We start from the raw sequence: 27,054 nt of genomic DNA, 5'->3' as shown, positions 1-27,054 counted from the left end.
AGTTTTTTGAAAAAGAATCTTCAAAAATTTGGCTAGAGTTTGTACACAATCAGGCAGCTCTTTTGCAAAATGCTATAAAACTTATTGAAGGTGACAAAATTTCGGTAATCGAAGTAGCAAATGAAGTTAATAATTTAAAATTTCAGTGTCAAGAGCGGTTAGAAAATAATTTTCTTCCGTTAACTATCCGTAATAGTATAAGCCAGCTAGAAGAACAAGGTGCAATAAATCGTGCAGATATCATGAATCACGTCAAAAAGTTCTATAGTAACTGCATAGATTATTTAGAAGAGTGGACGGTATATTACAATGATATTGAACATTTTCATTGGGTTACATTAAAACAAGAACTTAATTGGAATGATGTGCAAAAATCATTCGATCATATTACTCAAAATTTCCCATATAAGTAATATTTCCGAAAATGATCTTTTTAATGAGGTATCATTATTAAAAAAATATATTGATAAGGAAAATGTTAAATCTTGGGCATCAGCAAAAATCACAATAGAGAACAAATGGTTAGAAATATTTCATCATTTTGAAACAAACCATGTTCCATACAATAATGCACTAAAAATTGTGGAATATGCGCTGTCCTTACCAGGAACTAATGCTGCGACTGAACGCGTTTTTTCTACGGTAAATAAAGTGTGGACATCAGAAAAATCACAATTAAGTGTTGAGACTTTGAAAGCCATTTTATGTGTGAAATATAATTTAACAAATTCTTGTGAAAAATTTCATGACCTTTTAAACAACGACAGCAATCTACTAAAAAAAATTCACTCAAATGAGAAATATGCCAAAGAATAAAATACTATACATAATTTTTTTTAATTTATTATATTTGTAAATTGTACTTATGTTGAAATTTTAAAAAATATATTACAATACTATTTTTGCGTTCTATGAAAATTTTTGTTTCTCCATATAGACCAAATTTTTAATCAAGAATCCCCACCCCCCACCCCCACCCCGGTCAATGGTGTCCCGCTTTACCAATGTTAAAATCTGGTCACCTTACTTATTGCTGAACTTTTCTTCTTCATATTGTCAATGCTATAAAGAGAAAAAAAGTTCAAATATGTTGACCTGAAAATATAAACTACAAACATAAGAAAAAAACTTGGGTTTAAAACTATCTGAGCATGGGCAGTGCCCTGGGCGATCCCGGTTCTGTCTGTTGCTTCAACAGTGTTTGGACAGAACACCCCCAGGGATGCTCCTTCTTCCAGCCTCCGGCTACTCTCCTGCATTTATCCAGTCACCACCTCAGAACCACCTCCGGGACCAGCCAACACACCAGGTTTTTTCTACCTTAACTCCTTATTGCCAAACAACCATGAGCTCCCAATTCGTCAGAATTATTCCACCGAGGTGGAGGCTGCGGTCACCCACCTGGCCAGCCTGCACCTGTGGCCCCCCGCACCTACCTCTCTCTGGGCTTCTATTTCGCCTGATGATGTGGCTCTCAAGGGCGGGGGCCGCTTCTTCTGAGAATTGGCGGATGGCTGAGCGTCTCCTAAAGTTGCAAAACCAGCGCAGGGCTGCCTTCTCTTTCAGGACGAGCTGAGGCCTCCCAGGATGAGTGGGCAAAACTCAGGGCCATGGAAGCCGCCTGGCCTTGGAGAGGAGCCTGAACCAGGCCCTTCTGGAGCTGCAGGGCCTGGGTTCTACCCATGCAGACCCTCATCCTGTGACTCCTGCAGAACCACTTCCGGGGTGAGGGGATGAAATGCATCAAGAAGATGGGCGACACCTGGCTCACCTCCACAGGCTGGCCGGCCTCCAGCTGGGCTGGGCGAGTATCTCTTCCAAAGGCTCACCCTCATGTGCAACTAAGGAGCCTTTGGAGCCCAGAGGCCTTTGAAAGGCCCCTCTTCATTCCTTTTACCAGAGTGTCTTCCCAAAACTACTAGTCATTCTTTTAACCACACTGAAGCCCTCTCCCATGCATCGGACCAAATGAAACAATAAAGCTTTTTGCATAAATAAGTAAAAAAAAAAACCCTATCTGATCATGAATAAATAGCAATGAATTTTTTTGTAAGGAGAGAAACAATTACAATTTTCAAAATATTACAAATGAAATGTATCAGGTAAAATGATTCAAAAAAATTAATTCCTACTTAGGTAGTATTTCATCCGAGTCTGTTCCATAAAAGTTTAAATTTTGAAGGAGTATGATGTTATTTATACCAAAATAGACTTGGGAATTAGTGTATAAATTTATTTTTTCAATTACTGTGATTTAAAAAAAAATAACCAAGGGAAGAATTTTTAGAGAGCTAGAGGTAATAAAATATTTCAGGTGCCTAAGTTAGAAATATGCATATGCTTGCTCAAAAGCCACAAAAGGGACATTGAGGAATTAGAGCTTATGTTTTTTAATACTTTATGAAAAGCCCTCGATATTTTTCTCCAACGTGACTTCTGGAGAATTATATCAGAGATCCCATTCAGGCTTCTAGTTAACATCTAATTAGACAAGTGAGTTCCTTTGTTGGAGCTTGCCTCCTTTGCTTAAGACATACACTACTCTAGGACAACCATGCTTATTGAGGAGATGGAAGTAAACAATGTTATCTACCCTTATTCACTTAAGGTTCTTTTGTAAATATTGAAAGCATATGACAGCAAAGAGCTAATGGGAACACAGAAGACTCCTAAAAGCCAATGACTCCTAAAGAAGAAAACACTAGGGAGAAATATCCCACCAGCAAGACCATACTGTAAAGCTGTAACAGTAAGACAATATGGTGTTTACATAGGAATGGAATAACAAACCAATGAAATAGAATAATCCATAAATAGACCCATGCTTATATAAAAACTTAACTTATGACAAAGCAGACACTGAAGATTAGTGGAGGAAAGAGAGTGTTCAACAACTGGTTGTGTTGACATAAACGGCTATCCAATTTTATGGGGAGAAAATTATGGTGAAAAATTATAAACAACATTAAATTAGATATCTATCTCATATCAAACACAAAAATCAATTCCAGGGAGAATTAAAGATTTAAATAGAAAACTGTAAGATATTTTAAAAGTAATATAAGTGAATATTTTTATGACATAGTGAGAAAAGATTTCTTAAATAAGAATTTTTTAAAACCTTAGAAACATTAAGAGTAATAAATCAACTAAATTAAAATTATAAAGTTCTCTCCATCAATGGTCACCACAACTAGAAAAAGAAAGTTCTGACATATATAGCTGGGAAGGCTTAGTGTACAAAACACAGACATATAAACAATCCCAGTAGTAAAATGGGTAAGAGAAATAAGAAACCATTTCAAGGAAGAGACACATTTCAATGCCAGTAAACATTTAAGAAGATGCTTAACCACATTCATAGTCACAAAAATGCAAACTAAAGTTACAATAAGATACCCTTTCCCATCTACCAGTAGAGGCAAAAATTCTAAAGTTTGACAAAACAAAGTAATGACATGGATACAGAGCCAATAGTACCCTGCTCCTTGTATATTTAACAACTGGTTTTTGTTGTTGTTGTTGTTGTTGTTGTTATTGTGGGCTCATTTTTTTTTTTTTTAGAATATTATCTGTGATGATTCTTTGTCAACCACTATGATGGTAGGTTTCTTCAAAGCAAGTCTGCTTTTGCTTCTGAAAGACGTTTGCAGGCATGACTGACCTGGGATCACTCTAAATTCTGATCTTAATGTTTTTTGGATTTCATCCCCTCTATACATATAAACACCTGTGAGTAGTCTGCAATCTTAGTGAGAGCCAAAGGGTGTTATGAAGTCTAACAGGACATACCCAATTTTTCACATAGTCACCTGTTGGAGGTGGGGAATGGCGGTAATATCTTATTTCCCTTACACGGAGTGTGAAGTCCCACTTTGGGGCCCAACTCTATGCTTTGTCTCCTTTTCTATCAGTTTTACCTGATTCAGCAAATGCACTCAAAGCAAAGGTCAGCTTTGATGCACTGCTTACTTCTAAAGGTTCTTGCCTTCAATCAGTTTTAGCCGCTGAACATCCTTACTAAGAAGTCAAGGTATTCATGCATTTGAAGGGCTAGTTTTATATTGTATCTAGCATTTTTAACTATTGCCAGCAGAAGGATTAATCAGAGGTGCTAGACCACTGTACTGCCAGAAATCAATTTTAAAACATAAGGTTATTATATTAATCTCCTGCTTTGAAACTTTCGATGCTTTTCCAAGGCATCACCTGTAACAGAATACAATAAAGTTCAAGCACCTTAGCATTCCCATAAGTAGCCTGAGCCTATTCCAGAGGCATGAGGAAGACTTTCCCAGAGGAGAAGAATTTTTTAATACTTTATGAAAAGCCCTCGATATTTTGAAGGTTGAACATGAATCAGTGGGAACTGAGAGAAAAGACAAGAGAGAGGAGAAAAATGGCAATTAATCCTAATTAACAAAGCCAATGGGCAAGGGAATCTTTAAGTCTAGTATAGACAGAACTCAATATGCAACCTGTCTGACCCCTCCAACTTTGCAGGGGCCTGAACCCCCACCCCTTCTGAGGGAAGTCTCCTGCCCCCATGGCTGCTTAACTTCCCATGCCCAGCTCAAATCGGGACCCGGGTAACAGACAGAGACTTGGCCGACAGCAGCTGCCCTCTCACTGCAACAAGACTTGTTTGAGTTGTCTTGTACCCATGATGTGGGGAAGTGGGTTTTTGATATCTAAATCCAGCCTACCACCAGGAATGCTCAGGACCTACTCAAGAAGGCAAATAATCCTTTCCACTAATATTTACAGGGTAAAATAAGATTGTTAGAGTAATAAATTTGACAGTAAAATAGTAGTCAAGTTATCAGGCTAATTTAAATTGGCTAATTGAAATAAGCGAATATTCTAGAAAAATTAATTGTACTGGACAAAAAGCAGTTCCTAAAGTGTTAACTAAAATTTTTTTGGTAGTTCATCTCATGATAAAATTGCGTAACATGTAATAAACCTAAAGCAGTCATATTATACTGCAAAAAATTAAAATTTAAAAGCTATCAAGACTACATTATAAAATTTTCAAAAGCCTCCTAATATTTAAATAAAAAAGGGGGGAGCCAAGACCGGTTTGGCTCAGTGGATAGAGCATCGGCCTATGGACTGAAAGGTCCCAGGTTCAATTCCGGTCAAGGGCATGTACCTTGGTTGCGGGCACATCCCCAGTGGGGGTTGTGCAGGAGGCAGCTGATCGATGTCTCTCTCTCTCATCGATGTTTCTAACTCTCTATCCCTCTCTCTTCCTCTCTGTAAAAAATCAATAAAATATATTTTTTTTAAAAAAAGAAGGATGCATTTCCTTTAAAAAAAAAAGGGGGGGTAGTAGAACAATACCATGTAAGGAAAAATATCCTGTAAGCAAATTACATCTAGAAAATTTGTACTTTAGAAAATTAATTGTAATGCTAACAGCAAGACACCCATGAAAAACACACATGGTGTCAAAACAAGCCAGAGGAAAATCATTTGGGCAAAAAATGAAAAAGGATCCCAAGTCAAATTTATAGAAAATATTCCTTTATTAACTTTTGGTCGAGAATATGTTTGTATATTTTCAGAAAACAACTCCGAGACCATGTGGATTCCAGCAACAGAGAGGAAATGACAGGACTATTCCAGCCATGAAGACAGAAGAGAAGCAGTCCAGAGATGGAAGATGCTGACGTCGCTTTGCCATACTAGCAGGTAGCAGCTGTGCATCACTGCAGGTTGCCCAGGACCAAACCAGAGAGGGTCGGACCTGCATTACCACCATTTGTCCACCATCCAGAACTGAAATATCATTGCTGACATGTACACATAAGGAACTGTTTGACATTGAAATTGGGTCTCAAAAGAACTGTTGGCCCAGAAAGAAACTCACTACAGACTGATTCATTTGCCTTTCAGCATAACCATTATTGCGTGTCTCATTTTCGGTTCTTATAAGTGTATTTCTAGTAGGACATGATCTCACTCATCTAGGGGAAATGATGAACAACATAGACTGATGAACAAGAACAGACCCAGAGACAAGGAGGTATGGATCAGACTGTCGGACCTCAGAGGGAGGGGAGGGGAGGGGAGGGATAAAGGGAAGAGATCAACCAAAGGACTTGTGTGCATACATATGAGCCTAACCAGTGGTCAAGGACAACAGGGGGGTGGCGGCATGCATGGGGAGGGGTGTGGGATGGGAATGGGGGGATGAGGACAAATATGTGATACCTTAATCAATAAAGAAATTTAAACAAAAAACAAAACAAAAATAAAGAAGTCAGCTAAGCAAGATAAAACATGTGAAAGCCCTCGTGTTAACTGTAAACACTGGTTGCATTTTATGCTTTTGCTCAATCCATCTACATTTATCGAACATCTGCTATTTGTTCAGTCTTGTCACCAGCTTCCAGGATATTTAGGTTGAATATGACATTATTCCTTTACTTAAGATTACAGTCTATTAGGAGGAACAGACAAGGAAGCCAGAAATTGCAGTATGCAGTGAGTGCTCTGAGATACGGAAGTCTGCAATAAGGTGTAACAAAATGCAGAGAAGGGGCATCTAATTGAATGGACGACCAGTTAAGCCTTCTTTGTGGAAATGACAGTTGAGAGCTGAAGTCTGAAGAACACAAAGGATCTAAGCGAGAAACTGGGATTTGGGGTGACTTTCAAGGCAGAAAGAAGCCCAGAAGAAGGCACAAAGGAAACGGATGGACCTTTCAGGGAACTGAAAGTCCTTCTGCATGGTTATAGTAGAAATCATATGGAGAATAATCAGAAAAGAGCATTACAATCTAAAACAATATGGTAGAGTGTAAGAGTAAGAGTACTCAAAGAATGGGCGTGACCTAGAGAAGGGGAAGGCTAGATCATTGGTTAAATGTGGCCAAGTACAAAGGGAAAAATTAGACCAGACTAGGAGATACATTTTTAAACTGATTTGATAATTCTAATTTTTGTTTTATGTAAACAATAAAACACAAACATATAAAAAATTTGTTTTATGTAATTCAAAATACAGATTATTTAAGGAAAAAAAATATGCAACCTGTCTGGTCAACAGGTTAGAGCAGTGGTTGGCAAACTCATTAGTCAACAGAGCCAAATATCAACAGTACAACGATTGAAATTTCTTTTGAGAGCCGAATTTTTTAAACTTAAACTTCTTCTAATGCCACTTCTTCAAAATAGACTCGCCCAGGCCATGGTATTTTGTGGAAGAGCCACACTCAAGGGGCCAAAGAGCTGCATGTGGCTCGCGAGCCGCAGTTTGCCAACTACGGGGTTAGAGAATCTAAATCAAGACACAGGACATGTGTGGCTTTCAGAGCTGAGAGAGTTGAGGATCAGAGGGATGTGTGAGAGATCCGGGTCATGAGGAGCAGCCCCAGCCCAACCATGTGGAAGAACAGTGGGCCCCGAGGACCCAACTGAAGGGCAATAAGGCAACCTGGTCCCAGTGTGGGGAGACTGGGAAGCTGCCACCCTCTAATTCACATGATGGTAGAACAAACCCTAAAACACAAGCAATGGGCATGGGAGCAGCAGACCGCTGTGTAGTAGCTGTGTGATCTTGGGCCTGGGACGTCCAGGCCATTTGTCAGTTAGAGGTATTTCTTTTTCTTTTAAATATATTTTTATTGATTTCAGAGGAGAAAGGAGAAGGAGAGAGAGATAGAAACATCAATGATGAGAGAGAATCATTGATCAGCTGCCTCCTGCACGCCCCACACTGGGGATCAAACCTACAACTTGGGCACGTGTCCTGACTTGGGATGGAAATTTAACCTCCTGGTTCATAGGTCGATGCTCAACCATTGAGCCACGCCGGCCAGGCTGGAGATACTTCTTGTAGTGTCACTGGACCTGGCCCTCAAAGGCAACGCCTTCCCGTGGCAGACATCATTACAGTCAGCTACGCGCAGGCCTGCCTAGCAGGGACTGACAAGCCTCATGACAGGCCTTTCACCAGCGGCCCCAAACCTTGTCTCCAGCTCACTTTCCACCTCCCATCCTATTTCAAATACCACCTACTGCAACAACACAGCTGCTGACAAGCAGCGACCTCTCCAGTCTTCCCTCCTTTGCAGGCTGTTTCCTCTTCCTGCGTGAGGCTGCCCTCTCCTCGGCCTGGAAAACCCTACCCTTTCTTCATGCCCGCCCCCCCCCCCCCCCTTCCCTGTTCCCTTGATCAGGAAGTTTTCTCTGATTCCTTCAAGTTGAGTTTGCTGCTCTCCACTTTGGTGTCCTATCAAGCACAGCTAATGCATTATTATTTTAATATTATTATTAATTATCATTACCACCATCACATCCATCATTTATCAGGTGCTCACTCTGTGTCAGGGACTGTATTAACTGCTTTCCATGAATTTTTCGTTAACACCCATCGTTATAATCTTCCTCCATTTACAGAGGAAAAGAGTGAGGTGCAGAGAGTTCAAGTACTAGCCTAAGATCACACAGCTACCAAACAGATTGAAACACAGTTCATTCTGACTCAAAAGTTCATCATCTTTCAAATAAAATATCATACTCACATTTATTCAAGTCTGTTGCCTCCAACAATAAATAACTTAAAAATAAAGAGTATGTCTTCCTCATTTTTGTATGCCAGCATAATGCTTGGCATATAACTGATGCTCTCTAAATATTCAATACATAAATGAATGAAAGAATGAATGACCAGCATTGATTCCAGTCTCTTGGGAGCTAAAACATCAACTGTAACACAGAACCAGTGATAGAATGCTGAAACTGTCTTTATGTCACCTTAGCCGGGCTCTTATGGTCCAGAATAAGGGACGGGGAGTAGATGAAAATTAGGTAAAGATTTGGGTACAAAGAACCAGATAAATCAGCACAGTGTCTTTTACTAACTGGTTTAATTAGTCAAACATATGGTTAGTTTTAGAACAAGTAGTCTATTCTAAACTCTCCCCAAAATAGCTGGCTATCTTAATAATGTCATCTTTTTTTTTTCTAGCCTAAATCAATGCAATACCATCAACATCATGCAGAATGTGAGCTTCATGAGCATGGAGATTTCTGCGGGATTTGTTCTCTGTCATATCCTCGGCACCCAAATCTGTGCCTAACACATGGGAGGTGCTAAATATACGGGACTGAACGAAAGAACGAATAACCATTATTTAGCTTTATGCAATGACCTGTCTGCTCACAGTATTTACCTTGGTATCCACTTTCCTCATTTCTAATCATATTGGCACCACAAATTAAAATGCAATTTAAAAAAATTTTTACTTGGAATTGATCAATGATAATCACAATCTCATCAGTCCAGAGTTCTTTTCAATGTCTTTTCCTGACATGTCTTACTTTGAGCATTGTCTAAAAATGTAATTGTAGTTTTGAGGCTCTGGTCTAAATTTTAGAAAATAATAGCTCATATTATCCCAAACAATTCAATGTGACTTGCGAAGGTATGTTATTTATTTCACTAAAATGAAAAAGAAAAAAAAAAAGCACCTAAAATTTGATTGGAAATAACTATAGTGATTAAGATAGAGGACTTGAGACCTGAGGACTCTTTTAAGAAAAGGTTCTAGTTCTAAATTACTTTAAAATATTAACAAAATGGGCCCTGGCCAGTGTGGCTCAGTTGGTTTCAGCATCATCCTATACACTGAAAGGTCACGGGTTCAATCCCATCAGAGTGCCTACAGGAGGCAACCAACCAATGTTTCTAAAATTTCTTTATTTCATTCCCTCTCTCTTTCTCTCTCTCTCTCTCTCTCTCTCTCTCTCTCTCTCTCTCTCTCTCAAATTAATAAAACCATATCCTTGGGTGAGAATTAAAATAAAATTTAAAAATAACAAAAAGGGAATCTTAGCATGTAGATCTATACAGCCTGATCATTAAACCATAGTTAATTCTGAATTGCTAACACTAATTAAAAGCCTTATTAATTAAAAAAAAAAAAAAAACACAAAGTGTCCAAAGGTATTTACAATTGGTTTTCAAAATTCGAAAGGTATTTCTAATTGGTTTTCAAATACATTATATTATTGCCTTTTTTCTCTAACTGCTGCTTTTCCTTTCTAATTATATTTTCTTGAGGTTTTGAGCTGAAAGGCTCTGTGCACGTGCCAGCATTATCAAAAAGCAAGCCAGATTGTGATTTAGCAGGGAGGGGGGGATAGCTGTGGGCGCCAAAGAGATAATCTGCAAGATGACAGTATCTTCAGCTCAACAAAAAAAGTCATGTACAAGATTAAACTTATGTTGTCTCCATCTAGTTACCTCACACCAAGGTCAACTTCGAAAAATCTCCTAAAACCATCTACAAAATGGTAATCAGTGAGGCTTATCTACAAGGCCCATCCACATCATAATATAAACCTCTTTCAGTTCCAAAAATTGATGGCTAAGGGCTCTTCAGCAGTGGCATTTGATTCCACATTAGTCTGCAGTATGCAAGAGAAAAACAAAGACCCATCATTCTGAACCTCCCATTACAGACCCACGCCAAACTGCAACAAAACATTCTGAAGGAAATTGCTACTGTTATTGTGTATTTCCCATAAATGTAAACAGGTTTCTTACTCTTGATTCTAAATTTAAAGATGAAAACACCCGATAAATATTACATTTTAGAGTAGTGCTTTTTCTCCATAAAATGTTTGAAAGTGGTAAGCATATATAACTGAAACAACAATGGAAATTAACCCCAGGCCCTAGCCAGTTTGGCTCAGTGGATAGAGCGCCGGCCTGTGGACCAAAGAGTCCTGGGTTCAATTTCAGTCAAGGGCATGTACCTCGGTTGCAGGCTCCTCCCTGGCCCAGGCCCTGGTCAGGGCGTGTGCAGGAGGCAACCAATCTATGAGTTTCTCTCACATCAATGTTTCTCTCTGTCTTTCCCACTCTCTTCCTCTCTCTCTAAAATCAATAGAAAAATATCCTCGGGTGAGGATTTAAAAAAAAAAAAAGAAAAGAACTCCAGAAGTTTAAGATCAATCTATCAAAGCAATTCTTTTTTAATATTCCATTTCTAAACTTGTAAAACTGGCATAAACAACTGGAAACAGAACAGAAAAACAAAACGGATGCAATAACAGAGACGAATAACTTTAAAAAGAAACGTTAACAACCCTGAGGACAGAATATTAAGGTCTCATTTAACATACATCTTAACTGTCTAATGCAGGTTTTGATGATGTTTGATAGTTTTCTGAAAGCCATTACAGAGTCTTCATTTCCAGAAAATAGAGTAGTAAAAAGATTGTGCAATGTTTACATATGAGCTCATAACTTCTCAGCTCTTCTTACCAAACACTTCTCTCCCTACAGAGTTCTCTGCTCCTGGAGTTGGTGTTCCTCGGACAGAGCTTGTCAGCGCTGCTGCACCTACGAGACGGGGGTTAACACCCTGAAGCCCCAGCTCCGCCTCCAAGGTCTCTGATGGAACTGTCCCAGAGTAGGGTCCAGGCAGCAGTATTTTTTTTAATAGATTTTTATTGATTTCAGAGAGGAAGGGAGAGGGTAAGATAGAAACATTGAGGAGAAACCAAGATGGCGGCGTAGGTAAATGCCTGTACTCACCACCTCCCACAACCACATCAAAATTACAACTAAAATACAGAACAACCATCATTCAGAACCGCCAGAAAGCTGTCTGAATGGAAGTCCTACAACTAGAGACACAAAGAAGAAAGCACACTGAGGCTGATAGGAGATGCGGAGGCGGGAACAGGCTGCTCTGGCACCCACGTGTGCCGCTTTTTAATTGGGAGGGAGATTGTCTCTGCAGAGGCCACTGGGAGGAGCAAGGGGTCCCAGCCGCACACCAGACGCCCAGGCCAGGGTCCCAGAGCTGGGAAAAGAAGTTGCTAGAGGCAATAAGAACTACGGGCTGTAAAACCAGTGCAGACTGAGGCTCAGTGACACAGAGGCTGCTGGAGAACCATCTGGTCCTCTTAAAAGGCCGGCACCACAAACTGGAACTTACAAGGTCCTGCTTCCTCTGAGCTCCACACCAGGGTGAGGCTCCGGGGGGACACATTTGTCTGGCATCAGGGCAGGAACTTGGGGGTGGCTTTCTCCCAGACGGAGGTGCTCGCAGGGATCATTGTTCCTATGCTGGGACCTCCCAGGGCTGACTGGCAGCCATTTCTGTTTGCTCCACCCTGGTGATTCCCTAAGACTGTGCCTTATCCAATTTACCACCTCACTCAAGCAGCCTGCAGCAGCTTTTGCATATGAATGGCCTGTCCTTGAAAATCTCAAACAAGCTGCAGCTGGGTCAGGGAGCCCCAAACCTATCAATAAAAGGCCCAAGACACGCCCCCCACCCGACCTCAACCCCCCATACCAGCACCAGCCTGCCTTGCTTCATAGCTAGGCCTCGTCTGGGCACTTCCAAACCCGATACAAAGAGGAGATATCTGCAGATCTCTCTGTAGCTCCTGCTGGGTGGCCCCAGGCAGTGGCAGATTTGTACCTCCCTGAGACCCAAGAGCCAGTGTACCCAGTGGTCAGTGTCAGACCATACCAGATTACAACTCTACACATCCATAAGTGACACACTCAAGGGGCAGACACAGTGAGCACCAAAGCCCCACCAAAGCATGTCCTACTCCATAGGGGTGTCTCCTGCACAGCAGCTCTCCCACTGTAGTCGCAGATGGTACTCACAGCCAATTTCCCTGGAGGTCAATTCCTCCCAGTGACACCAACAGCAATCAAGTCTCAACTACAACAAGATAGTGCTCACAGCCCACAAAAGGGTGTACCTAGAGCTCCCAGCTCAGGTAACTGGGGAGGCTGAGCCACTGGGCCCTATAGGACACCTACTACACAAGGCCACTCTACCAACTCAAGGACACATAGCAGCTCTATCCAATACATAGAAACAAACACAGGGAAACAGCCAAAATGCAGAGACAAAGAAACATGTCACAAATGAAAGAAATAGAAGAAAGCAATCTACTGGATATAGAGTTCAAAACCACAGTTATAAGGTTACTCAAGAATCTTCTAGAAACCTCCAAGGGACTTAGTGAGACTTTCAAGGATTTTAGTGAGAAAGCCAAATACATGGAAAAGAACCAATCAGAAATTAAGCATACATGAACTGAAATGAAGAATAATATAAAGGGATTCAACAGTAGAGTAGAGGATTTTGAGAATCAAATCAACGATTTGAAATATGAGGCAGAAAAAAAACACCCAACCAGAAGAGCAAGAAGAAAAAAGAATACAAAAATATGAAGACAGTGTAAGGAGCCCCTGGGACAACTTCAAGCATACCAACATTTGCATTATGGGGGTTCCAGAAGAAGAAAGAGAGCAAGATATTGAAAACCTATTTGAAGAAATAATGACAGAAAACTTCCCCTAGCTGGTGAAAGGAATAGACTTATAAGTCCAGGAAGCACAGAGAGTTCCAAACAAGAGTAACCCAAAGAGGACCACACCAAGACACATCATAATTAAAATACCAAGGGCTAAAGGCAAAGAGAGAATCTTAAAAGCAGCATGAGAAAGGCAGTTAGTTACCCACAAGGGAATGCCCATAGGACTGTCAGCTCATTTCTCAACAGAAACTATGCAGCCCAGAAGGGAGTGGCAAGAAATATTCAAAGTGATGAATAGCAAGAACCTACAACCAAGATTACTCTACTCAGCAAAGTTATCATTTAGAGTTGAAGGTCAGATAAAAAGCTTCACAGAAAAGAAAAAGCTAAAGGAATTTATCACACCAAACCAGTATTACATGAAATGTTGAAGGGTATTCTTTAAGAAGAGGAAGAAGAAAAATAAAAAGATCAAAAATATGAACAACAAAGTGACAACAAATACATACCATCAGCAATTGAATTTAAAAATCAAAATAAACAAATAAGAAATCTAATGCACAGAATAAACTGGTGAATAAAATAGAATCAGAGGCATGGAAATGGAACAGACTGACGATTCTCAGAGAGAAGAAGGGTGGGAGGGGTGTGGGAAGAGATTAACAAAGATCTTATATGCAAAAAAACAGAAAGAAAAAATACTTTAAAAAATCTTATATGTATATATGCATTACCTATGGACACAGACAATAGGGTGGCGAAGGCCTTGGGGTGGGTCGGGAACTGGGTAGAGGGAGGCAATGAGAGGGGAAAAAGAGGGACATCTGTAATAATCTCAACAATAAAGATTTAACAGGAACAAGGAAGGAAGGAAGGAAGGAAGGAAGGAAGGAAGGAAGGAAGGAAGGAAGGAAGGAAGGAAGGAAGACCAATGAGAGAAAATCATTGATCAGCTGCCTCCTGTATGTCCCACACTGAGGATCAAGCCTGCAACCGGGCATGTGCCCTGACCCGGAACCAAACTGTGATCTTCTGGTTCATGGGTCGACACTCAACCACTGAGCCTCGCTGGATGGGCCAGGCAGCAGTGTTTTTAGAAATCACCCAGGTGATCCTGATAAGCAGTCTGTATTGCAAGTCACTGTTTCTGATCCACCTCTTCTAACAGAAGCCCTCGGGGGTATGGAGGCTCAGCTCAAACACTTCCAGCGTGGAGACACAAAATCTCATTCAAAAACTCCAGAGTCGACATACTATTTTATAGATGGTCATCCTTCAAATACGAATGGTTATTTTGACAGGGCATGGTGACCCGGCAGTTCCCTCACTACTACAGAGTTCTAAAATCTTTGCACTTGTCCTTCTTCCTAAAAGGGACTTCCCCCAATCTCCACAGGCGTGACTTCTCATCATTCAGGTCTGAGCTCAAATGTCACCTCCTGGGAGAGACTTTTCTGTTCACACTTTGCCCAGCCAGGCTCCACCTCTTCACTCCCCGGCAATGCTCACATCTGAAGAGCATGTGCTTGCTGCCTATCTCCTGGTCTCACACATGAGCTCCATGCAGGCAGCTCCCTCTTGTCTGTTTTGTTCAACATTGTACCTCCAGCGAGTGGCATAGTACCCAGCATAGTAGCCTCAAAATACACACTTTTGAGTGAATAAATGAAACAGAACAAGAAGTAATGGGCAATTTAAGGAAAAATAAAAACTCCGATTGGCATATAATGTAAGAGCTGACAATGAAGGTTATAAAACATTGGATGATGTGTAAATGACAAAACATATCATCGTGGGTGAAAGAAAGAAACGTGTGAAAAAACAAAGATTGTGCCATAGATTAGGGGCTAGGGGGGCAGAGTGGAAAAACCCAAGGTTTGTGGCGTGTGGTCTAGTGCAGGGTCCTGCACCAGAGGTGCATTAGTGGAATAAACAAATAATCAACCAATAAATGGATGTATGAGAAGGCAGATGTGGCTTCAGGGGACTTGAAGCAATGGGGGTGTGCCTAGAGGCCACTCCCCCAACCCAGGGGTTGTGAGAGGGGGAGACAGAAAAGACGTGAAGCCCACTTGATCAGGGTTAGTGCCCGTAAAGGCAGCCATCCATCAGGAGTTGGCAAGTGGGTCCTGGACGGGTCTGGGGGGCCATTTGTAGGTAGAAGGTGAACAAGGGGGCTGGGAGGTTTGCAGTTTCCTATAAAAAAATGTTTATCTTCCTCAAATAGGAGATGTCTCTGAGAATAAACGTTAATCTTTGGGAATTATCAAAAAGAAAAGAAAGAAAGATTCTAGAGGTGGCAATTCCCCTGCCCAAAGCAACCATGTGGCTTTAAAATGTATAGTTTCACGGAAACTTCCCAAAATTTACAGAAGTAGTCATCTCAAACTTCTCTATTATGCATCCATTTTCTTCTGAAAATCAAGCAAAACATAAATCAAAATAATGACAAACCTCTAATACACTTTGAAAGCATTCCACATGTTCAAAAGTCCTAAATACTATGAAATGCTAAACAAAAATGTAACCATGTTAGAAACACTGTGATATGGTTGGTGGTGGGGAAGAGACTATAAAAAACAGAAACAGTCCAGCGTGGCTCAGCGGTTGATTGTCGACCTATGAACCAGGAGGTCACAGTTCCATTCCTGGTCAGGGCCCATGTCCAGGCTGCAGGCTCCATCCCCAGTGTGGAGTGTACAGGAGACAGCTGATCAATGATTCTCTCTCATCCTTGATGTTTCTATCTCTCCCTCTCCCTCTCCCTTCCTCTCTGAAAGCAATAAAAATATATTTTTTTAAAAAAACCAACAACATCCAGCAACATATGAAATTACTTGGAATACCTGGAATAAGGTAAAAAAATATTCAGACTAAAAAGGGCACGTTAGATATTGTTCAATATAAACCCCTTTCCAAGCATAAACCCACCAGGATGGTATTCCCAGCATGTGGTTGGCTAGAATCTCCTAAAGAAAGTTGCCTCGTTCCATTCTCAGGAAGCTATACCTGTTAGTTCTTCATTTTGATCCAAAATGTAGCTCCCAGGAACCCACTGAGCCATGTTCTGCTCTCTGAAGCCATGTACAAAAATGTCAATGAAAAGTAACTCAATGGATCAGTTCCATAATAGTACAGGCCTGATAAGAGAGGTAAAGTGAATTCAGAAAAAAAATGAATTTGCGCCAGGTGTTCAAAGGAAAAAAGAACTATAAAATTTCTTCTTTTTTTAAACTGTGGCCCGGCCAACGTGGCTCAGTGGTTGAGCGTTTACCTAAGAACCAGGAGGTTACAGTCAGATTCCCAGTCAGGACACATGCCTGGGTTGCAGGCTCGATCCCCAGTGTGGGCCGTGCAGGAGGCAGCCGATCAATGATTCTCATCATTGATGTTTCTTTCTCTCTCCCTCATCTCTCCCCCCCCCCCCCCCCGCTTCATCTCTGAAATCAATAAAAATACATATTTTTAAAAACCTGTGGAAGGGTACAGTACAAGTGTGAAAACAGGTGGATTTTCCTGGCTGTAGCTGAATAACCAGAGGGGAAATGGAAAGGAGGGAAAATACAGAGAAGAGTTGATGCCTATACCTGAAGGCTAGGTGAAAATTTACCGCAATTAAGCAAGAGTAACCTGTACTTGGTAAAAAGGTAGAATAAATTTGATAAGTAAAGGACAAGTAGATAAATAAGTAGACTACATTACTTTAAAGCACAGTATCATGGAAGTTTAGAGCTAATAAAAGTCATAGAGATTATTCCCAAATCCTTAATTTTATAGTCAAAGTAATTAAATCCCAGGAAGAAAAGGTATCAATTGCCACAAGGAAGAACAGTTTTGTGGAACATTTTCCTGTCTTGTACTCTCTTCTCCCCATGGCCTGTATTCACATGCTGAATCTGAGATGCTGTAGAAGGTCCTAACCAGCCATCTCAAAACGCAAGTATCACCAGGCAAAGATGGGATGACGTAATGAGCCCCAACTGCCTGAATCATCCTGGCTTCTCACCAAGACCCTTTATGGACAGGATGTGGCCACACTGCAGGACCGACTCCTGCTGGCCACGGTCACCAGCCACCCATTATGCTGATACACATAGCTCCCTCCAGCCAAAAAGACAAGAAATCAGATTTGCTGCTAATTCACCCACAAAACTTTCTCTTTCCTTGGTATTGACTGGTATGGGGCAACCAAACAAATCCCATCCGTTTCTTTTAGACACACCTACACTTGTGTTCTCTGTCACTTACCACCCAAGCTATTCTCAAGGGAGAACCTGAGTCACCCACCTGCACCCCCACTACCACCCACACTCCCTGGGGCTTTCTGGTTTTCTTCCCTAATCCATCCCATTTTCTTCACACTTTAAACATCCAGTGCCTTAAAAATATAGTCCTGCCCGGCCAGTGTGGCTCATGGTTGAGGGTCGACCTATGAACAAGGAGGTCACTGTTCGATTCTCAGTCAGGGCACATGCCCGGGTTGTGAGTTTGGTCCCTAGTGTGGGGCGTGCAGGATGCAGCCAATCAATGATTCTCTCTCATCACTGATTTTTCTATCTCTCTTTCCCTCTCCCTCTCCCTTCCTCTCTGACATCAATAAAAATATGTATTTTTTAAATACAGTCCTGTCCTACAAAACACTGCATTTTAAAAGTGCATACTAGTAAATGTAAAATGCCAGGTTGCAGAATAATATGCATGGCACAATTTCACTTTTATAAAAACAAGAACAAACAAACAAACAAAAAACCCTGCATATGAATTGGCATGTTTAAAGGTATTTAAAACAAGTATAAGAGAATACCCACCATAGTAGTAGCAATGCGGACAGATTTGGGAGGAGAGGAAGGGGAACTTATTAATTTGTATGTGATTTTTATCTAACTTGGATGATAGCCAGAAACTGTCATAATTATACAACGGTAATTTTTAAAGTGCAACTAACCTCTAATGAAAAAAATGTTTTAAACACTTAAAAGCGCTAATGGAATTTCAAGTACCAGTCAGTGAGGGAGGTGCTGTTGATCCCTCCCCTCCCTCCAGAGAGGTCAGCAGGGCTAGTTTTCCACTGAGGCTGCCCTGGAAGGCCTCACTGTGCCAACCCAGCGTCTCTGCCCACTGTTTACTCGTCTGCACATCTCCTAATTCAGAATACAATCTGAATTAGTTAGCGAGAATGTAGTTCATATATTCCATAAAGTGTTCATATATTCCATATTCTGGAAATTAGGTTTGGGCACCCAAGTACACAGATTCTTCATTTGTTTTATTGAAAGCTGAGTATTTGAAAACCCCGCATATGAATTCGTATGTTTAAAGGTATTTAAAACAAGTATAAGAGAACACCCACCATAGTAGTAGCAATGCAGACAGATTTATGCCTTCTCTGTCACTTACCACCCAAGCTATTATGCAACTTATGCCTTCCCTCAAAGAAAACCTGAATTAAAAGGACTCACATATCTTCACAGGCCATCAACTTCATTCTCTAAAAGTGCTCCAGGCCATTGGACCTTCCTTGAGACTCGCAACTCACTGCCAATTTCCAGTCACATCCAACACTGGGCTCTGCCCTAACCTCCCAGGTTTATCCCCTCCTCACTATCCCTTCTGCCCTGGCACAGCTTCAACCCACCTTCTGTGACCAACACCATGACCTTCTAACCTGCACTGGGACTGCCCAGCCGGCATGGCTCAGGGTTGAACATTGACCTATTTACCAGGAGGTCACAGTTCGATTCCCGGTCAGGGCACATGTTCATGTGCCTGGGCTGTGGGCTCGATCCTCAGTGTGGGGTGTGCAGGAGGCAGCTGATCAATGATTTTCTCTCTCATCACTGATGTTTTTACCTCCCTTCCTCTCTGAAATCAATAAAAATATTTTTAAAAAATAAATAAACTGCACTGTGACTGAGATGGTTCACCCTTTGCAGTGGCAAGAAAGTGGGCTTCTTCCCAAACTAGGTTTCACTACTTGGCTTTGCAGCCTGAGAAGAATCCTTAACCTCTCTAAGCCCAATGTATTTTCCTCTTCTTTCAAGTATAATGCAAGTAATATCTTGTAAACGGGTATTATAAGAAATAAAGATAAGGCATGCAACGTGCCTACACGATGCTTTGCACATAGTTCAATGCTTTATTCTTTTTATTATTTTCTTACCTCTAAAAATGGGCAAGAAGCCTCCAAGTTACTTTGAGGATTAAATAAGATAAGACATAAGGCACAAAACACCTCCTTTTAATGATTCCGCAGTCCCAAGACCAAATGTAGCCACTACCACTTTCCCACTTTCACCTCCTGCCACCGGACTTCACATGCCTTTCTTTACCATAATGAATGACTTCATAGTAAGACTATGCATCTCTTCATGTCCTCCTCTCCTTCAAAGCCATATTTATAGGTATAACCTTATGTGTGAGAAAGTCCTTTACTGTATTTTTCAACATACAATATATTTTCAACCTGGAACACAATATCAATATCCATAAAGTACAAGTGCATTTAAAAGGGACGACAGGGAAGAATATTTGTAAGCATGAAATTCTGAAAGAAAAAAAAAAAATCTTCAAACCATGGCTGCTGTCTATGTTCATGCAAACATGGTAAATTTGATGAAAGAGTATAAAATCTCGTGAAATGATATCTGAGAAATAACTCTGCCACAGCTGAAATGTTGAGTTGAAAAAGAGGGGATGATGCAAGGTAAAGCAATTGGGTCAAAAAAAAAAAAAAAGAAAGAAATGTGATTGAAAGAGGTTATGTTTGTTTTTGAGGTTGTCCACAGTTTCCCAGAGCTTATGTTGATATATTTTAGATGTTTTGATTCATTTGGTAATAAACTGAATAATAAATGTAAATATTTCTTCTTTAAAAGCAATAAGGGAAAAATAATAGAGTAAGTCAAATAAAGAATTAACTTTCTCTATGTTTATTCATAGATTGGAAAAAAATCTGGTGTGTTTTTTTACTCCTCCCGCCCCCATATGATTTCATGATTAGAATTTACAGACATAAAATAAGCTAACAATCTTTCTTAAGCATCTGGATGGGGGGGAGGGAATTAGTTATTTAAAGATGAAGGCAGGTAATTAAGTGGCTTTCATCAGGTCCCTAATGTGACAATTTCTAAAAGTAAATTAAATATTTATTGAATGATTTCACTATGACCCTGAAAAAAAAACACATGTCCAGTGCCCACACAGTGCTTCTTTAGCAGGTGCTGTCTATCCTTGGTATCAGGGTTGAGAAACAGACCAAGAAAATGAGTTGAAGGTTCTTAGTCCATAGTCTATTGGAACCTAGCTGCAAAACTTTCCTAAAGGTGTCCTGTCATGTGGATATGTTTTCTAAAATGATACCAGAAATGCTGAATCATTCCTCTCTTAGGGGATCTTTTTAAACTTCACTACTTTTAAAATTTCAACTATATTTTTTAAGTTTAAAAGAAATCCTTAAATTTAAATTCTATGGGGTTTTCAAAATACATGTATATTTTTGTTTTTCAAGTTATCTTAGAATCATGACTTCTTCAAGTACTATTTTGGCCTGGGGACAGACCGTGTTGATTTACGCACATCCCAGACATAAAACCAGCCAGGACATAATTGGGCATGGGTGCCCCGCAGGTCACTGAAAAGCAAGCATTATCTGTGAACTCAGACCACGGTCAAGTATTCTAGTGGACATGCTGCTTTGTCCAGCTGCCCAAGTATAATGAAAAGGGAGGCCATGGTGATGTCAGACGTCATCCTTTTCTCAGATCCTTAGTACTTTTCTTTGAAGTGTGTTCTTTTGGGAACAGAATTACAGCCGTCGTGTAGGCACAGGGTAGAGGCCTTAGTGTTATCAGCCCAGGCCAAAAAGCAATCTGGACTGAGAAAAGACATGTCTAAAAAAAAAGTAATAACTTCATCATCTTGATTTTGTACATCTCCAGGCAACACTGCTCACTTGCACTACGGTCAGGGCAGTGCATGGCCTGGGAAGGAAGGCGGCAGCATTGCTGGGTGCTGACTTTCAAAAACAAAATGACCTATAAAGACGGAGCCAAATTGCTACAATGCAAATTACTAATGTCCAACTTGGACTTAGTACAGTATTTTTGTGTTGACATTCCCATTCCAATTATTTAATAATGAGTCATATTTGTTGCAAGAGCCTAGAAACAAGCCAAAGATGCCCGGCTGGTATGGCTCAGTGGTTGAATGTCGACCTATGAACCAGTAGGTCAGGTTGGATTCCCAGTCAGAACTCAGTCCCCAGTAGGGGGTGTGCAGGAGTTAACCAATCAATGAGTCTCTCTCATAATTGATGTTTCTATCTCTCCTTCTCTCTTTTTCTCTCTGAAATCAATATATATATATATATATATATATATATATATATATATATATATATATATTTAAAAATAAAGCCAAAGATGTATTTTATACTTTGCATTCTAGATATATATTATTTGCTGTATATACCTGAAAATGAACAAAACTTCCTTTTGAAAAATCAGAGCACTCAGAAAGCATGTTTTTCAAAAATGACTTCTATGTGCTATTATCATTGGAGTATTTTCGTTTGCACAATTATTTTGAATTTACTTTTAAACAGGAAATATTTTTGAGACTGGTTTAGCTCATTTAAAAATGCTCCTGCTCTGGGCAGTGTTGCTCACAGTTAGTTGAGCATCATCCCCTGCACCAAAGGGTTGCTTATTCATTTCCCGATCAGGGCACATGCCCAGGTTGCGGGCTCAATCCCTGGTTGCATGTGGGAGATAGCCAATCGCTGTTTCTCTGTAACATTGATGTTTCTCTCTCTCCCTCTCCCTTTCCCTCTCTTTAAAATCATATATTTTTTTAAAAAAGCTAAATAATACTCCCAACTAAAGTATATATCATAGTAAAAGAATAAAAATAACAGGTCGCACTATCAAATGATCAAGTATAATTATTATTTTATTACCCTAATATAAAATATATTTTTATTGATTTCAGAGGGGAAGGGAGAGGGAGAGAGATAGAAACATCAACGTTGAGAGAGAATCACTTATCGGCTGCCTCCTGCATGCCCCCTACTGGGAATCAAGCCCACAACCCGGGCATGTGCCCTGACATGGAATCAAGCAGTGACCTCCTGGTTCATTTGTCAACACTCAACCAACTAAGCCACACTGGCTGGGCTACCTTAAAATATATTTTATATAGCTGTATAAGCCAGTCATTAGGAACCTAAAATTGAATTACATTTATGCTAAATGCAACTTAAAACACATATGTAAGCAAGTATGATTTGGTAAGAACCCTCCTGATAAATTCTATTACCCTCCTGCCATAAAGAACAAAATATGCCTCAAATTTCTTACAGAAAAAAATAAATAAATAATTGGTGTTAGCATTATTCTCTGTTAAGAAACCAGTGTTACACTATTCCTACAAAACATTGTTTTGTCATTTTCTCCACTATTGCTGAAGAAAGCAATACAGGTAGTTTTTTTTAACACTAGTCCCTTTCCATACTTCCTAATTTTCTTGGTCTTTCTCTGACACTAATCAATATTGACTAGTGAATGCTTGATAAAGATATCTTCTCCCAGTATAAATTTATTCTTCCTTAAAATTCTTATTGCACACTCGCTGTGCTAGGCTTTGTGTTAAAGACTTTGGAAGCAAAGTAAATTAAGTCAGATTCCTTGCCTAAGAGCTCACAATCTAGTAAAGGCAAAAAACAATTGCATTAAGGTTTACTCTGCATGGTCAGTACAATGACACAGAAAAAAAAAAAAAAACACAAAAAACCTGAAAGGGTTATTTAAATCCAGCAGGAAGGTCAGGTAACAGTTCTACTCCATTTCACTAAAATAAGTCTTCCTCCTTTATCAAGGACATGATGGCTTAACTCTGCCTGGTTTGCACTTCCTTGTCTTGGCAAAGCCATGATGATAGCTGTAGACAACATCAAAATATCTCTGAGAATTACAATCATCATCCTGTTTCCTGACTTCACAAGGTTTAGTCTGACTGGATTTAAACACATCAGCCCAAGACCCAATCTAAACTGGAAAATACCAGTAAGTCCAGCTGTTGTTAGAACAGACATGGACATGGTCAGGGAAACCTGTGCGAGAAATTCACAGCCTGATACACAAAAATCCGATTTCCAGGTAGAATCTTCACCATATATTAATTTTTGGGACATTTAGGCATCAGAATAAAAATAAGAGGTACCTGAAAGTATACATGCTTACCATATTGTGTACTCAATTAGAAGGCAAGTTGATTAGTTATGCCACAAATGTTTTAAACTGTAACAACACAATATAAGATGCCCCCGCCCCCCCCCAAAACTGAGTGTGTTGTAAGAAACGCATTTTTTTATATTATATACAAAATTAGAATTAACATTTCAAATGCCAATGTGCACCTAAAAATAAAGACTTGCCAAGCATTGTGTACATTTAAATGTATTTACCAGCGACTTGCTACCCACAGTGTCTCAGAAATGGGATGAAACAGACTGAGTTCCTTCAACAATATGTATACTCCTATGAGTGTTGTTGATAGGAAATCAACGCACATTTATTCTTTTCTTCCAATCCATTAGCCAGTCTGTAAAAGAAGCCAAACACCGAAAGACTAAAGAGGACAAGTGTCCATTTGTGACAGTCTCGTTTTATAAATCCAGTCCTTGCAAACACAAGAGCCTCGTGTGAAGGGCAGGTCTACCCACGTACTGGGTCTATACCATGCTTCACACCATTTGTGCGGGAGTTACAGCTCCCCTGGTCAGGGTGACCTCACAAGACGCGTGCACGGCCCAGCCGGCCTCGCGCAGGTGAACGCCGGGCAGTGGGACCGTCCAGCAGGGTTGTTTTTCTCCCTCGGCCAGATGACAAGCATAAATAAAGCCCAGGAGAAGGAAGGCTGCCAAATGGGGTTGGCAGGGAGTTCTTCTCACGGTCCCCTCTCTCATCAAGACGTGGTTACCTTCAGCAGGAGGCGGAGGGACCCTGGATTCTACATCCTGAAATTGTGGGTCCCGGACACAAACCTGCTCAAAGCCTTTGTGGGTGATGGGATGGCCACTGAAACGTGGGTTGGCAAGAACAGCAGTTTTTGTGAAGTTGGAGGTGTACGTTCCGACCCAGTGGAATGTGGCCTCAGAGGGCTGAGGCTCCAAGACTCTTATGCATCGCCCACCCCCACAGCCACGACCTCCCAAATGCCAGCTTATCCATTCATCTCCTGGGCAATTTTTCTCTTGTGAGGAAAACAATGGGACCTTTCAGTTTCTCTTATCAACACAGGCTCTACGATGAAGAAACAATCCTTTCAATAGCATCCTTCCCGACTTCGTAATAAAGGAGTGGGCATGAGGTTGGGGATAAGGTTGGGGATGGGGACAGGGGGGGGGGAGGGTAGGGGGAGGAAGGGGTGACAGGCGACTCACCTCCTTCAGCTGCTCCAGCTCCTGTTTGAGGCTGTCGTACTCGGCCTCCAGCTCGTCATACTGCTGCTTGAGGGTCAGCTTCTCCTCCAGGACCACCAGCCCGTACTCAGCAGCCTGGATCTTCTCGTGGGTCGTCTCCGTGAGCTCCTTGGTCAGCCTCTCTATCTCAGTCTTATAATGGTCCACCGTCTGCAATACCGCTTCTGCGGCCATAGCCCCGGTGCACGGGGTCGGGAGGGGGTCCCAGGGTCGGGGAGATGGATGCAAAAGCAGGCGGGGTAAGGGAGAAGGAAATGGAGAGGGAAAGGGGGATAAAAATGGAAAAGAAAAGTGTGGCTGGATGAAGGAGCAGAGAGCAATGTCCTGTCTGCTCCTCTGGCGGCAGCAGGAGCTACACCGCCCAAGACACTGACGTGAAACGCAACATGGAGAACGCCGGGGCGCGGAGCAGGGGCGAGGCGGCCGCGGCGGCCGCGCGTGTCCTCCCGGCCGGCCCCTGCGTGCGCTCAGCGGCCCAGCGGCATGGCCCCGGCTGCGGCCCGGCAGCGAGGGGCTCGGGATGCTGCTTATTCAGAGGCGCCGGGCCGCCATGGCTCCCGGGCAGCGTCACTGCAGTCCCCGCGGACCCCGCGCTCCGGTCTCTGCCCGCCGCTCACTCCACCTGCTCCCTCTGGCCGCGCCGCAGCCGGTGCGGAATGATGCAGTCCGGCCCGCGCCCGCCCCCACCCTCCGCGCCTGGCCCCGGCGCGAGCGAGCGGGAGGCGGGGAGGCGCACAGAGTCGCGCGGGGGGAGGAGGGAAGGACCCGACGTCCCGAGGCGCGTCCTGCCGGGGCGCGCGAGGCCGCTCACTGCACCGCCACTCACTGCACGGGGGGGCGGGGGAGGCGGGGGCGCAGGACGCAGGACGCAGGCGGAGGAGGCGGCTGCTGCTGCTGGACGGGACGGCTGCTGGGCGCGCGGGGAGGAAGCCGCCGCCCTGCCCGCCCAGCCGGCTCGCCTTGGGCGGGAGACCCTCCCAGGGCTTTTTACCCAGCCCCCCGACCGTGGCGTGCGCGCCCCTGCTCTGTCACTGACGCCAGAGCCCCAGCTCTGCAAACTGCCTGGACTCAGCGTTTTCCCCAAAGAAAAGCAAACAGTAACTGATGCGCTCCGGGCTCGCGCATCGTCCTAGCCTGGGCTCTCGGGGTTCTTCCCCGGCCTCCGGTAGCCAAACGCTGTGCTTCCCACGCCTATCAGACGTGCCCCAAGGCGCCTGCTTTCTCCCCGCTTCCTTCGTCCCTCTCCCTCCTCCGTCCCCCGGCCTGGTTCACCTCACACTCAACAAGGTACTCTCCACCCGAGGGAAGTCTTTGCAAAAGATGCTTTGCCCTTGTCCAAGCTCTCTGTGCCCAGCTTATCACAAGATCACTATCTACAAAGAAGAAAAGGAAAAAATCTCTATGGTGCTTGCACCCAGGAAGCCTCTAAGTGTCATTATTTCTTGCCCCGGTAGCTTTCTGGATTCTTCAATAAAAGAAAGTTGCATGAAGTTCCCTAAGTACAGTATCAACAATCCCCTACAATAAACATTTTCAAATACTACGAGCTAATAGTTATTGAGACCATGTGCCAAGCATTCTTCTGAGTGTGGCACATGCATTCTCTCCTATCCTAACAGCAACTCTTTGAGGTAGGAACCATTACCCCCCAATTTACAGGTGGTGAAAGACAAAGAACGATTTCCCAAAGTCAGGCAACTCTTAAGTGATGAAGCCAAAAATTGAATCATAACTCCAAAGCCCTGAACTGATCATTATGTTGGCTTCCATAACTAAATATTATATGCTCTTAAAATGGCCCCTTTGATCAATATGAAGAGCAATGATGAAGAGTCACAAAAGGGGGTGAAGGCAAAGTCAGTGTGAAAGAGAATAATGAATAAAGAAGAGTCGAGGATGGAGAACAACCAAGAGGAAAGAAGAGATAGAAGTGGGGGAAAAGCAATTTCTGTGTAACTAGGAGGCTGTGGGATCAATAGACCAGTTTTTTCTCAGTGGCCAGGAGTTGTTCAACACACACACACACACACACACACACACACACACACAAACACACACACGCGTGCACGAGCTTTCTGACTTAGAAAGCAGAACTCAACTTCCCATCATTGTGTACATGATAAAAAAAAAGACAGTTGCTGATGCTGTGGAAAGAGTAGCAAATGACCATGCCCTTACAAAACCTTGACTACTAGGCTCTCTGGATGTGATTTCAGTGCCTCTGAAACAAACAAGAAAGCTTCCTTCCAGATGCTGACAATTGC

The 27,054-nt window shown here is 42.0% G+C and overlaps 1 protein-coding gene across 6 annotated transcripts in view; it reads right to left on the bottom strand.

Annotated features, from left to right (window-relative positions):
* BICD1 (BICD cargo adaptor 1) overlaps positions 1–25,452 on the bottom strand; it is a 190,381-nt gene extending 164,929 nt beyond the window's left edge. For all 6 annotated transcript variants that reach the window (XM_079775608.1, XM_079775603.1, XM_079775604.1 and 3 more), the window contains exon 1: positions 24,752–25,452. In XM_079775608.1, coding sequence (XP_079631734.1) covers positions 24,752–24,964 — 213 coding nt within the window. In that variant the 5' untranslated portion in view covers positions 24,965–25,452. The remainder of the gene's footprint in view (positions 1–24,751) is intronic.
* Positions 25,453–27,054: the final 1,602 nt, after the last annotated feature.

This window comes from Cnephaeus nilssonii (genome assembly GCF_951640355.1).
Source record: "Cnephaeus nilssonii genome assembly, chromosome: 6".
NCBI classification, from domain to species: Eukaryota; Metazoa; Chordata; class Mammalia; order Chiroptera; family Vespertilionidae; genus Cnephaeus; species Cnephaeus nilssonii.
Note: the sequence above shows the minus strand (reverse complement) of the source record. Positions and strands in the feature narration are given on the sequence as shown.